Below are 13,336 nucleotides of genomic sequence, written 5' to 3'. Positions count from 1 at the left end.
TGTTTGTCCGTTATTAAACACTTGAAAAATATCCCTTTGCGGTACATTTTGAACAAATAGAAAATGTGAGATTTGCAACTTATCATGATTAACTATACACACATATTTGTATTGATTGACAGCCCTACTGGGAAAAAAGGGATAATGTGAGTACAAAACAAATCTAACATGGATATATTATAACATGCATTTGTTACAATATTTTGTCACTTTAATGTTAGGCACCACAGACACGCCATATATAAGTTTTGTTTGTTAGTAAGTACCAATAAACCTACTGGGTGAAGCATACGATACAATACAATATATACATGATGATATGATATGATACTATATGATATAATATGATATGATATGACTCACTCAGCACTGTTATGTTGAATTGCTGCACAAGAGTTTACTGGCGAACATCTATTTCTAAAGAAGGCAGGGTTTGACTTGGGTGTGTACCAATTAACTTGGGCGCTTAATTACGATATGATACAATATGATATGATATGATATGATGTGATATATGATATAACATGATATAACATGATATGATATGATATATGATATGATATACGATATAATGTGATATGATATGATATGATATATGATATGATGTGATATGATATATGATATGATGTGATATGATGTGATATATGATATGATATGATATGATATGATATGATATGATATGATATGATATATGACTCACTCTAGCACTGTTATGTTGAATTGCTCCAAGAGTTTACTGGAACATCCATTGCTAAAGAAGGCAGGGTTTGACTTTGAGAGTGTGTGTGAGTGTGTGAGAGAGAGTTTGTGTGTGTTCTGGTGCTCTCCCCCCTCGGTCCCCACCTCCCTGCCCTCCGTCCAATCAGAGCACAGAACCGGCCATTCGGGCCTCGCGACCGTGGAGCGGCGGCGGCAGCAGAGAGCGAGGAGAGGAGAGGAGACGGTGGGGGAGGGTCACGTGTGTACACAGTCCAGGCTCAGCAGCAGCACTGACTGACTCCAGCAGTAGTAAAGTCTGCTACGGACGGCCCCCTTTTCAGAGCGAGCGAGCCTCGTCCGGAAAGTTTGATAGATGAAGAGCGAGAGAAGCGAAATGCGGTGAAACGGGCGCTTTTTTTCCACACTTTGTTAGAGGCGTTGAGGAGCGCGCACTTTTCTTATTACTAAGGATGATGTGTGTTCATCAGATGAAGCGAGTGAGAAATGCCAGTGGGAATGCTACATCCAGACCCAATGCCTCCGTAGGTTTGTCACCGAGCCAAAGCTATACGTTTCTGGTGAGTAGCTCTTGTATTTTCTTTTTTTTTCTTTTTTCTTTTACTCTTTCTATCCACAGGAGCGAGTTTTTCTCCCCTTTTTTTTGCCTTGAATCCCCATCATCCACGCAGGGGTTAGAAAAGTGAATTGGCATGAAGATCTGGTCCACGCGCGGAGCGAGCGGCTCCAGTTGCGCCAACAATAGATGGAGGAGTGGAGGAGTGTGGTAAAGCCGTGACAGATATCCACGCTTTGATGTGCGCAGTCAAGTGTGATGGAGAGAGCCAGTGTCCGCACTAACAACTATAACAACAACAACAACAGAAGCTGCACTCTCCCCCCTCTGTAGAGAAACACGCTTTTGTGTGGTTTTAATTTGGGAAACGACACCTGAAGATGTTTCTCACGGGATCAGTTTTCTGCAGGTCTGGGATCAGTTTAATCAAAGAGGGAGAGAGAAAGAGAGAAAACATCCCTTCTATTGGAAACAATAATTAAAGTAGGTGCAAGCTGCTCTGTACATGAATAATTACCCATTTCATCCTCCACTGAAACCCACAACTAATGGCATGTCACAGTGAGTCTGTTTATTTAACCATATGTAATGTTTACTAGTTGGCTGTGAGAGGAGTGCAGCCTGATTTACTGCATTAGTAAACTTCCAGCCCATCAATAAGTCATTAGTAACTGCTTTTTTTCTGCTTTTTTTTTACTTACAGTCTTGTTATATGAATCATTCATGAGCTCAAGTCAAAATATTAGGGTCTTATTCTCCAGAGCACATGAATATACTCACCTGCTTTATTCTCTTATCTTTCTTTTGAATAATGAAACTGAATATTTTCTTTTTAATGCTACTAAAGATGCAGCTAACATGGTGCCTATATATACATAGAGAGAGAGTTATTAGACATTAACCAGAAAGCTGAGTGTGTGCTATAAGTGCTCGAATGAGTCTTACCACTGACTCAGTTAAAGGCTACTTGCACTTGCTGTTGTCAACTTCATCCATGTGACCACAGGGGACAAGGGTGTGTGTGCTTAATGACAGTAAGCCTGCTTTGTGCTGACCATTGAACTCTGACTGCGTCGATGCCCGTGACAGTTCGACATGTTGCCGGAACAGAGGCTGAGGAGGCTGAGAGAGAGAGAGAGAGAGAGACGAGAGCTCTGCCAGAGTCTTGTTACACTAGAACTTGATATGAGGAAATAGTGTTTTTCCCTCTGTTATGCAGCAGCAGCAGCAGCAGCCGAGTTAAATCATCACCATTTGTGCAACTTTTGTTTTTTTTTCTTTTTTTTCCTTTTCGGTTGATAGATTTGCAACAAAAGCTGGAGATTGCATGGGATCTATTCAAAAACAAGCACACACACACACCAAAAAAAGCCATGCGCTCTATCTCAATCCCATTGGGACAATTTGTAGGAAAACGTTGTGAATTATATAAAACTTCTCTGCACTGAAATGGAATTTCGGCGGCAAAGTATTTTAATAACCTCTGAGAGCTTAGTCATTTTAATTTGCAAAATGTTATGCAGCATTAGCATACACCTGAAGCCCGATCCCTCATTAATGCTCTCAGGTAATGGGCTGCTTTCCAAGAATAATGGGCCGATGAGAAGATCACTGAAAGCAGGAGAGATTTAGAGTCCTCTTTAAATGAATCATTTCCATACTAACGGCCTCTCGTGCGGGAAGGAGTTTGGTAGCTTTTGTGTGTGTCCTACTCTTCATGAATTCTGCCCAATCAACTGTCTCTCTGTCATATTTCACCTCTGATGGCTGGTCGTGTGTAAACGTTGAGTTATAGTAATCCTATTTTCTTTCCGTAGTACCTCTCTGTCTGCCGCTCGGCTGCTGCATGCAGACATGAGCAGCGAATCATGTGACATCACTCAGTACTTTCTGAGAACGGCCTGTAAATTCCAGTAAGGATATATGAGGGGTGTGGGCCCAGTATGTCACACTACTCCCATCAGCTCGTGAGATCTGGCTTCAAAACACTAAGACGTCAAGCACGTGGGCGTCACTCTTACGAGATCACGGTTGGTGGGGCTGAAGCACCCTCTGCCTCCCCCCCCTCACCCTCCCTTTCCCTTTCCCCTTAGCCTTTCCTCCCTCCACTCCCTCCACTCCCTCCCTCCCTCTGGGAATATTTAACTTAACAACTTTTGACGTGAAGTGGTGCAAAAAGTTCAGATGGGGCTTAACCTCGTCTGCGGCTGCAGTGAAAGTCACGGGCCAGGAGAACACAACAGATTCCTCCTCCTCCTCCTCCTCCTCCTCCTGCTGCTGTTGTTGACAAGAGTCTTTACTCACTTAGCTGTGGAGTTTAACGTATGGCGCTTTAATATGAAGCATCCAGCGAGAGGAGGAGACGCAGCCATCATCTTCCTGCAGGTTTTTTTTAATGCATATGCTTCATAACTGCAAAAGATGTGTGGTGATGTTGTATAAAACCATCTTTCTTGTGGTTATGGGGATCTACATGATTAATTATGAGTAAAAGGAATGGGAAATACGACAAAAAACAATCCAACAAGAGAAGAATAATATCATTTATTTGACCCTTCCTATTACTATTACACTAATAAATTGCATTATCGCTAAATAGTTATAGATTAGAATTTGCCTAAGTGACTAATGAATGAATGAGCTCTTACAGAAAATGACTATTATACCTGACAAATGATAAAAAACTCATTTCTGTGCTTCGACTGTATCAGACAGTCGCTGTCACAACAACTGCACACGTCTTGGACTTTCACTCCAACACATTGACAGAATTTAACAAATGAAATAGTCCCCATTACCGTGAATGAAAACAGAGCCTGGCTCATAATGCACTGCAGTGTGTGTGTGTGTGTGTGTGTATGTGTGTGTGTGGCGCCTCTAGAGTAAGTCAGGAGTAGACGTTTTCTTTCACCTCCCCTGTTTTTCCCTCAGCTGAGTGGAAAACTAGAGATTTCATTATCACGGGCTGCTGGCGAAATGTGCAGAGCTGAAGCGCAGTGACTTTCACAACAGCAGAGCAGACGCTGCCCAGAGTGGAGTGATGCAGAGACGGTGCAAAGCTAGACGTGGCTTAACGTGAGGAAAGCTGGTGTAAAAATGTTATGAAGCGTTTGTCGGGCTGTGTGTGGACGTGTGTTTCCACGCTGGATGTGCAGCAGAGACACAAATCATATTCTAGTGAAGGGCATTGTTTTCTCTATTCATCATGTGCCATGATTATGTTGTGTGGCTTGTTTGTCCTGGTTTAATGAGGGAAATCGTGGGGGTGGGGTGGTGGGGTGGAGGTTGATGGGAAGTAGAGAAAAAAAAAGGGCCTGAGGGTTCGGCTTGAAACAAATTAGCTTCACATAATATCAGATTTCTGTCACTTCCAGCCAGCAAATGCAGGAAATTCTTTAGGTTTCACTTTCAGCCCAGTTTCCGATAATAAGACGTGCGTTTTTTTTTTTTTTTTGTCTTATAATCTGTGGCTCATCACTGTTTCTCTGTTGTCATGATGTTGAATCAGATACTGAGCTAATCTTGTCCACACAGGCACAGGAAACCGGAACTATTTCATCAAACTCATGATTTTGAAACGCGTCCATTCAGACGTTGCGACGCAACTTTCCGTAACGCTTGATCAAGAGCCATGAGTGCTGCCTCCTCAGACTTCTTTGGAAAGAGATCCAGCACTTTAACAGTAATTAGACATGAAGAAAGAAAGAGAGAAAAAACTTGACTCTCTTTTTTTTTTTTTTAGTGCTGCTGAATTATGAGGTGCCCTGCAGCTGTCGGAAGCTGCAGAGAGAGCCAACATGGTAATGAAAGGGTGGCAGAAATGTCTTTATACAGCAGGTGCTAATGAATGGGGACAGCCAACCACAGCGCAGAGAGCTCTCTTTAATAATCACCAAGTTCCCTTAAAGTCATTTTCTCTTTAAGTGATGAGAGGTTGCTGAGGGAGAGAATACAATACACTCAGAAAATAGTACATAATCTCTGAGAGGCTAATTATGTGCCTTTGTCTTTCTCTGGTTTAGCACATGAGTCACCTAGCTGCTGGTGTCAGAGAGCCGTGTTTACAAGAGGGGCTGACCGGGACTCCTGTTCTGGAAATGACAGGGGTTTTTTGTTTTTTTTTTTCTTCTAAAGTGTAACTCTACACATTCCTCCTCCTGATCCTGTTCCAGTCCGGCTCTGAGCTCCAGCCTCCACTAAAGACTCATCGCAGCCAATTGAAGTAGTGTAGAGGAGGGATCGAGCCCTTGTGTGTGTGAGTGTGAGTGTGAGTGTGTGTGCGTCTGTGTCTGGGGCTGAAGGCCAAAACAGCCCCTCTGTAGTGGAGTTACGTAAGTAAACGGAGGAATGTTTCCCCTTTACTGGCATCATTACTCATCCTCCTGAAAACAAAACTCCCTTCCTACACTTCCTCACTTTGTTCCCAAATTTGTTTGTTTTGTTTTTCCAGCGGGAGGTATTTCCAGAGAATTCAGCTCCACATTTAAACATGCATCTGATAATGTGAATTCTTTTTTTCTGGAGAATCTGATCTGATCTTTTTTTAAAGCGCTTTTTTTGAGAATGAAGACCAACATGTGGAGGCGTCGCCGCCAAATTATCACAGGGGAAGTGAAACAGTGAACTTCGGGTGACTTATCGCTGCAGTGCTGTGATGTCTCTTCCTCGTCCTTGACCGATCGGTTCAGAAAAATGACTGAATAATTCATTTGAAATGACATGAGTTAATTATGCAATGGATGCAAAGCGTTTGAAAATCTTGCAGCTCCGTCAGAGCGCCTTGAGTCCCAACATGTGCGCGGTCGTCTTCTTTGACCTTGCCCTGAACTCCAACCCCACCACTCAATCCTCACTGACCCTTCACCACAGCCTGCTTCACATTTCACTCTTTATAAATCTTCCCATCATCACGAGCCCAAATCCACCACCGCCACCCCCCATCCCCCATCCGCCGCCGCCTCCAAGTCAACTTGGCAGTAACCTGAACAGAAGGTGCAAATGCTTCCACTCGAAGCAAGAGCTCCTCTTTATCTGGCTGCCCTGACCATGTGAACGGTGCAGGGGAGGAGGCTCGGCATGTGACTGTCCCCGTTTCTCACATGTGAGCTGATTAGCACACAACAGGAGATTGTTCACATGTCAGATGCATTCTCACCTGCTGGAAACACTCGCGGCGCTCTCGGTGGAGCGCGCGCGAGGTCAGGAGCCGACGTGAAAAGTGCGCCGTGTGTTTTATTGGCAGCACTTCGGCGTCGGAGCCTTATCAATAGCAATTTGAGGCTTCTCCCAGACATATCAGTATTACCATACGTGTGGGCTGAAAAAAACCTGTGCCTTCAAACTTTGCAGGCAAACTGCAAACTGGCAGAGTTTGTTTTAGAAAAGATGTCCCTGTATTAGTTGATCCACTGGAGAATAATCATGTCTGTGTTGTATTCATTCAGTTTTTGCTGTGAAAATAAGATATGTAATTATTCAGCGTAGGTATTTGTGTGTTTTTGTAGTTAGGTTTATTTATTTTATTCTATTTTTTTGCAGTGCTGCACTGCACTGAGACTGTTTTGAATAATGAAGATTATTTATAAAAGTTTATTGTATTTGTCACCTCACATATTTGAGGGTTCATTGCAAAAACTGTGGGTTTATGTAAACATGAGGAAAACCAACTGATAAATGTGTCATCTGATTTTTTTTTTTCCTCCTGGTATCAGTATCTGCATCTGCTCTGAAAATCCCATTTCAGTTGGGCCTGACACATCAAAAGCAGTTTTCTCCAGTTCGATATTTGACATTAGACATTGTTGACTTCTCCCTCACCAGTAGATGTTCGTGTGTCCCTCCAGTTCTGTGCCAGTCACATGATCATCATCAACAACAACACACCCACCAGGGAGCTGGCAGGATAAAGCATGTTTAACGTCCAGTCTAAGTGATTCGGACATTTCTCTGTCTCTCTGATAAGTTCAGCGTTACAGTGCACGTGTGAAAGCAGAGAGAGAGAGAGAGAGTGGGAGAGAGAGGCAGAGGAAGACAGGGGGGAAGCTCAACAAACGCAGTTTTGTATTCTTCTACCAGAACAAGGGCATTCATTTGCTGCGGCCACTGTGGAATAGTGGGTTTTGAGGCTGAGCTGGCAATTGAAACATATTGTGAAGCGTTCGTATTCAGCCAGTCAGATTCACTGAAGTGAAATTAACAGTGTTACCCAGGACATAATAGCCGCGGCGTGGCTGACGTGGTTTTTGTGTCGAGGCCTTGCACACTCCTCTTGCAAACACACAAACCAATAACAGACAGTGGTGAAATGTGCAGTCAGATTGTAAATAAAATACATAAAAACATATGATAGTGACAAAAATTAGGCATATATAATCTGTGTTCTGGACTGTGTAGATATAGACCATAATACTTTGTTTTGTGACTTTTTTCGTCTTCGTAAAATTTATTCGTCCAAGGGCGTAGGTTTGTGTGAGGACCGTCCCCACCAATGTTTTGGGATGACAGAATCGTCCCGACTAATATTTGAGTGAACTCATTCGCTCCGTGTTTGGAGTGAAGTCATATCAGATATTTCCCATGTGCCTCCTCCCATAAGCTGCTTCTCCAAGACGACCGACTTATAGGCATGCTCGTGTTTGATTGGCTGAAAGGGCGGGGACTGTCTGGAGGCTCACGTCATTCACAAAGAGGACTCTGGCTGCCAACGGGAGTAAACATGAAAAGGGTGGACATACGTATCAGAGCATGAGTTGAATCCCAATGATTGTGTTGTGTCCCTCCCAATGTCTTTGTCTCTGTCTCTATTGTTTAAAGCAGAAGTAAGTGGAATGTTTGTGTTAATATAAGTCTTAAATAGTTATATCTTCCGACAGCAATCACTTATATAGAGTGTTTGGTCCGAAACACGGGTCTGTCAGTCACTCTGCTCTGCTGTAAGCCGAGGAGAAAACTTTCCTTGTATCCTACAGCTTTTATCCAATGAGGAGAGAGAACGGCATAAAGGGGCGGTCTCTCTGTCTCTCTGTGTGTGCAGCCAAGGGATGCGCGTGAATGTGGTGACGTAGGGACGAGGGCGGGGACTGCTAACGCCATCTGCTAACAGGAAGTTAGCCAAAACGACCGGATCGCTTACTTCTGCTTTAAATTTGATCTAAAAGAAAAAAAACATCTGCTTCTTCTGAAACAGATCAGTTTAATTCCTTTAGCACCAAGCATGACATGTATTCTCTGTGCAGTAACCAACTCCTCTCTCTGCTCCTCTGTGCCTGCAGTCCACCTGTTGAGAGCTCGAGCTGCGTCAGAGGCCAGCGATGTGGATCTGCATGTTTTACAATGAGACGGACACCAACGTGGACTTCCGGCTCTGCCAGGACTTCGGCCTCATCCTGTCGGTCTTCTCCCTCATCTACCTCCTGGTGTGCTTCCCGCTGGGGCTGTGCTACAACGTGCTGCTGGTCGTGGTCAACCTCTCCAACAAGGTGTCCATGACCATGCCGGACGTCTACTTCGTCAACATGGCCATCGCGGGACTCGTGCTCAACCTGGTGGCGCCGGTGGAGCTGCTGAGCTCCTCCTTCACCCGCTGGCACGCGTGGGAGTACAACAACGAGGTGTACATCACCCTGCTCATCCTCTTCAACATCTCCTCCCTGGTCATCATGTACTCCACCACGCTGCTCAGCCTGGACTACTACATAGAGCGGGCGCTGCCTCGCACGTACATGTCCAGCGTGTACAACACCAAGCACGTGTGCGGCTTCATCTGGGGCGGCGCCGTGCTCACCAGCTTCTCTTCGCTGCTCTTTTACGTGTGCAACCACATCTCCACCAAGATGGTGGAGTGCTCCAAAATGCAGAACAAGGAGGCGGCCGACGCCATCATGATGTTCATCGGCTACGTGGTTCCGGCCGTGGCCGTCCTCTACGCCTTCGTGCTCATCTTGCGCATCAGGAAGGAGTCCACGCCCCTGGATCAGGACTCGGCCCGCTTGGACCCTTCGATCCACCGGCTGCTGCTGGCCTCGGTCTGCGTGCAGTTTGTGCTGTGGACGCCGTACTATATGACCCTGCTGGTGCACACGGTGGCCGGCGCCCCGGGGTACGTTAGCAACATGCATCACTTACCCAGCTATTATTCTACCTATTACTTCCTGCGGTGCGTGTCCAAGCTGCTGGCGTTCTCCAGCAGCTTCGCCATGCCTCTCATGTACAGGCAGATGAACAAGAACTTCTCCAACAAGCTGCAGCGGCTGCTCAGGAGGCTGCACTGCAGAGACCAGTCCTGCCCTCATGAACGCTCAACAGTGCAGCAAGTGGTGACGTGAGAGACAACCCCCCCTCCCCCTCCTCACCCCTTCCTCCCTTTCCTCCGGAAGATCAACGACACCCCTCCCACTTCCACTTCATGGCCTAGCTGGCACTTATCACCCACCCAACCCCCCCCCTCCTCCTCACCCTCACCCTCCCCCCACACAGAGCCAGTATCTTGACTGGGCTCCCTCGCTGCTCTGGACTGTGTTAAAAGCGACTGTGGAATTTCCTGTCACCTTCCAGAACGTGATCCGATCTATCCTGCTCTGCAGCGAGAGGGACAAACCAAGCAAAAAACCACTAAGTGCTGTTATTATTATTATTATTATTTTTATTATTTTGTTTGTCACAGAGTGAAGCACATCACTAGGACAAAAGGCCTCTAGTTTCAGGGCAGTAAACCAGCCGCTAACACTGACCAAATAGCCCGTTTACTAAGGGACTCCCAATCACTATACCCTTGTACTGGATGTTGGTTTGTGTTGTGGCGAATGCATGCCTGCTTAAATGTGCTGTTAGGTAAGCTTTCTAAAAGTGGATACTCTCTATCCCCGCGGTGATGGATGCTGGTTGGTATCAGCAGCCCACCACTGCCGGTGAACTTGAATTGTGAGTCAACATTGCAAACCTTAACATTTTTGCAACAGCACTGTTTACCTCCCCTAAAACTAGAGGCCACGATCACTTGAATGAGAAAACAGTTCTACCTTTTATCAGAGCTGATTTTTTTTTCCTTTTTACTTCAATGCGTTGAGAGTGATTCCTCACCATCAGAGTAAAATTCTTCTTTACATTTCAAAAGTGAAGAACAAAAAGTCATGGATTTCCAGCTTCAGTGCAAAAGCTTTTCTCTTTGCCGACACCAGAAACACCCTTTAGCTAGAAGCAGCAGGCACTGGTGTGAAAAGATGTTCTCATTTCATTTTTTTTATAGACTAAGTTCTGAGGTTTTGTTCCACTCACAGGCATAAAAGTTATTCTTGCATATATTATGCTCCATAACAAATATGATAGAGTTTATATACATCCATGCCACTCTGTAGTCACACAGAACTACACAAAATTATGCTTCTATAAAGCTTCTATTCAGGGTTCATGCATAACCGGTTTACCTCTTGTGATCTCTGCTGAAATCACATCACCTGTTAATCATAAGCAGTTCAAATCAACTCATTAAAAAAAAGCAACTTGTTAATTTTGAGCTCAGAGCCTCAGCCCCCCCCAGTATGTGTTTGTCTGCAGGAATTTGTGCATGCACGTAGGGTCAGTGAAGTGCACACAGGGTCACAGAGAGGAGCGGAGTTTAGTGTACATTCCCTAAATTGCATGCACACTTGTGAGTGGTTGAGTGGGAGCATGTTTCCAGATTGGGTCACTTTCAGAGGCGCTTATAAAAATCAATTCACAAAAGTAGGCTATATATTTAACAAAAAAAACAAAAAAAAAAGACTCACTTGCACACCCTGTGTTTGACACAGGAGTAGAGTTTAGAGTTTGAACTGTAATGCTGCTCAGACGCATCAAGGTAATCTGCACATTACTGGCAAAGCTGCTTTGCTTTTTATTGCCGGGCCACGTGAACAGACAATTCTAACAGATGAACCCCAGTCACAGAATGAACAAGTAAACATGTTGTTCTTGCGTGAGGTCTGTGCACCACTGCATTAGTGTAATGTTTTGTTTTGTTTTTTATTTGCTCTGAATGAAAGGGCCAGTCTATTAATCATCCTGTGAACAGATACACCGGCGAGGTGGGGCATTGACTTGAAGAGAAATGAAAAGTGGGCACACTGTTATATCCCACTCACAGACCTCAGTTAACACTTATTGTCACTATTTTACACCTTTAAATTAACAACTCTGCTTTAAGTGTAAATGTTTGTCATACCCATATGAAGTTGTGAATAAGATTATAACATAACATCACACATTGTTATTTTTCAAACAGCAAATGTCTGAGGGATCTTTTGTGTCTGCGATTCTGGGATGAAACAGTGTCCAACTATTTATTCTTTGCTGCGTTGCCCCGCCCTCGTTGTGTGCGTCTACAATCAGTCAGTGGGAAGTAAGTGTTTATTTTCAACTGAGACTGTGTGTTTACATTGTATGCTACAGCATGTGCTGCCCCCGTTAAACACAAAAAAAGGAAGAAAAAAAGAAACTTGTGCATATGAGGACACAGTTAATCATTGTTTGAACTCAGTTCAAAGTCCTAATGTGCAGTATTCAGTGAAGACTGGAAGGCGAACAGTAGCACGTGGTCAGATGATGATGATGAGTGGTTTAAATCCAAGATTGTATCTGTGATGGAGGAAAATTCAAGCAACAATTTTAAACCCAGAGAGGATGCACTACTGTCAGAGATTCAAATTGTGTCCACGTTAATTGTTTAAAAAAAAAAAGTATTTAATTAGTTAGTCCAACAATGACACTTGATTTAGAGCAGAGTTCCTACTTGAGCTTGTTTCCATTGGTATTTTTAGACAGAAGTTTGACCTTAATTTCATGAAAACACATCCAATAAGAAAAGCTCAACAAAGCTGAAAATTTGTTAGTTTGCTAGTTATGTCTGAATCTGCATCCAGCTACAGAAAGTGAATGACAATCATGCTGATTTTTTTTTTGGGAGAGTAGTTAAATTAAAGTTATGACCATTTAACTTCACCATGTTGCTGCAGTGCCACCTTGAGGCAAAGATTACTTGGAGCCACTTTGTGCACGTGTCCACCGCAATTTGGTTGCAATTACCCATCAACAGTGAAAGCAGTTTATGCGAAGCAGGCCTCACTTTTAACACCCAATTCCAAATTTCTCTGAAATCCATCACAATGTTTTTGAAACATGTTGCTGAGTAAGAGAGACGCGGCTTAAAACAAACACCTTGGCCGAGCTAATAATTAGCAATCACCACAAATCGACCGACTGCACGATTTTCGTAACGAGCAAATAAAGCTTGATCAAAGTGGGCTCCGAGTCACACCCAGCTGTCCGTCAGGGCTCGGTTTGTTATTCCAATCTCACACATCATCAGTGCAAAGAAATTGTGAGTGATAATCACTGAGTTGGGTTAAATTGCATGAAACAGGCCAAGTGTAAAAAAGAAAAGGAAAAAAAAACAACAACCTTCAGCGTTCTCATGTTTCGAATGTATGCAGATGCGTTTTAGCTCTTTGAACGGCAAAACCTCAGAAAGTCCAGATGAATCCACTTTTCAGATGTGATGCTTTTTGTGACTGTGTATGCAAGTGTAAATGTATAATACAAAATAATGTGTATATATTGTATGTGAGAGATTTACAGGAAGATACCATACTCATTCAAAAGAAAAAAAACATTAAAAAAAACAAAGTACAGTATTATTTTCTGAGAGATATATTTAGATCCTGTAAGTAATCTACTCAACTGTCAACTGAGTCAAAGACTGATTAAACAATAAACTAACATGGATGTTACAATGACGATTACTGCTATTTTTTACTGCTGGTACCATGTTGAATGTCCTGTTTGCTTTCAGAGCTGACTTAATTTTTAATACTGGATTGAGATATGAGTACAGTGAACTCATTGTCCTGTCCTTGCCAGCAGCCTCAGTTGTTGATACAAGGCAGGATGGATCCATTGTTTATGTCAAATTCTGACCCTACCCTCCAAATGTAGCAGCAGAAATCAAGACTCATCAGACCAGGCAGCATTTTAAAATATTTTATCATCCAATTGTACAAATTGTATCCTCTGTTTCCAGAGATGCTTGGC

The 13,336-nt window shown here is 43.7% G+C and overlaps 1 protein-coding gene across 2 annotated transcripts; it reads left to right on the top strand.

Annotated features, from left to right (window-relative positions):
- The first annotated feature begins 940 nt into the window (after window positions 1–940).
- gpr146 (G protein-coupled receptor 146) lies at window positions 941–13,038 on the top strand. 2 transcript variants are annotated; one of them, XM_085783808.1, is made up of 3 exons: window positions 941–1,277; window positions 5,446–5,604; window positions 8,545–13,038. In XM_085783808.1, the coding sequence occupies exon 3, from the start codon at window positions 8,584–8,586 to the stop codon at window positions 9,595–9,597; it is 1,014 nt and encodes a 337-aa protein (XP_085639934.1). In that variant the 5' UTR covers window positions 941–1,277; window positions 5,446–5,604; window positions 8,545–8,583; the 3' UTR covers window positions 9,598–13,038. The 2 variants fall into 2 exon arrangements, with proteins under 2 accessions (XP_085639934.1, XP_085639933.1); XM_085783807.1 differs by lacking the exon at window positions 5,446–5,604 and having other exon boundaries at window positions 943–1,277.
- The last annotated feature ends 298 nt before the right edge of the window (window positions 13,039–13,336 follow it).

This window comes from Trachurus japonicus, chromosome 8 (assembly GCF_045865225.1).
Source record: "Trachurus japonicus isolate A0001 chromosome 8, Traja_1.0".
NCBI lineage: Eukaryota > Metazoa > Chordata > Actinopteri > Carangiformes > Carangidae > Trachurus > Trachurus japonicus.
This window is presented reverse-complemented; position numbering and strand designations above follow the sequence as displayed.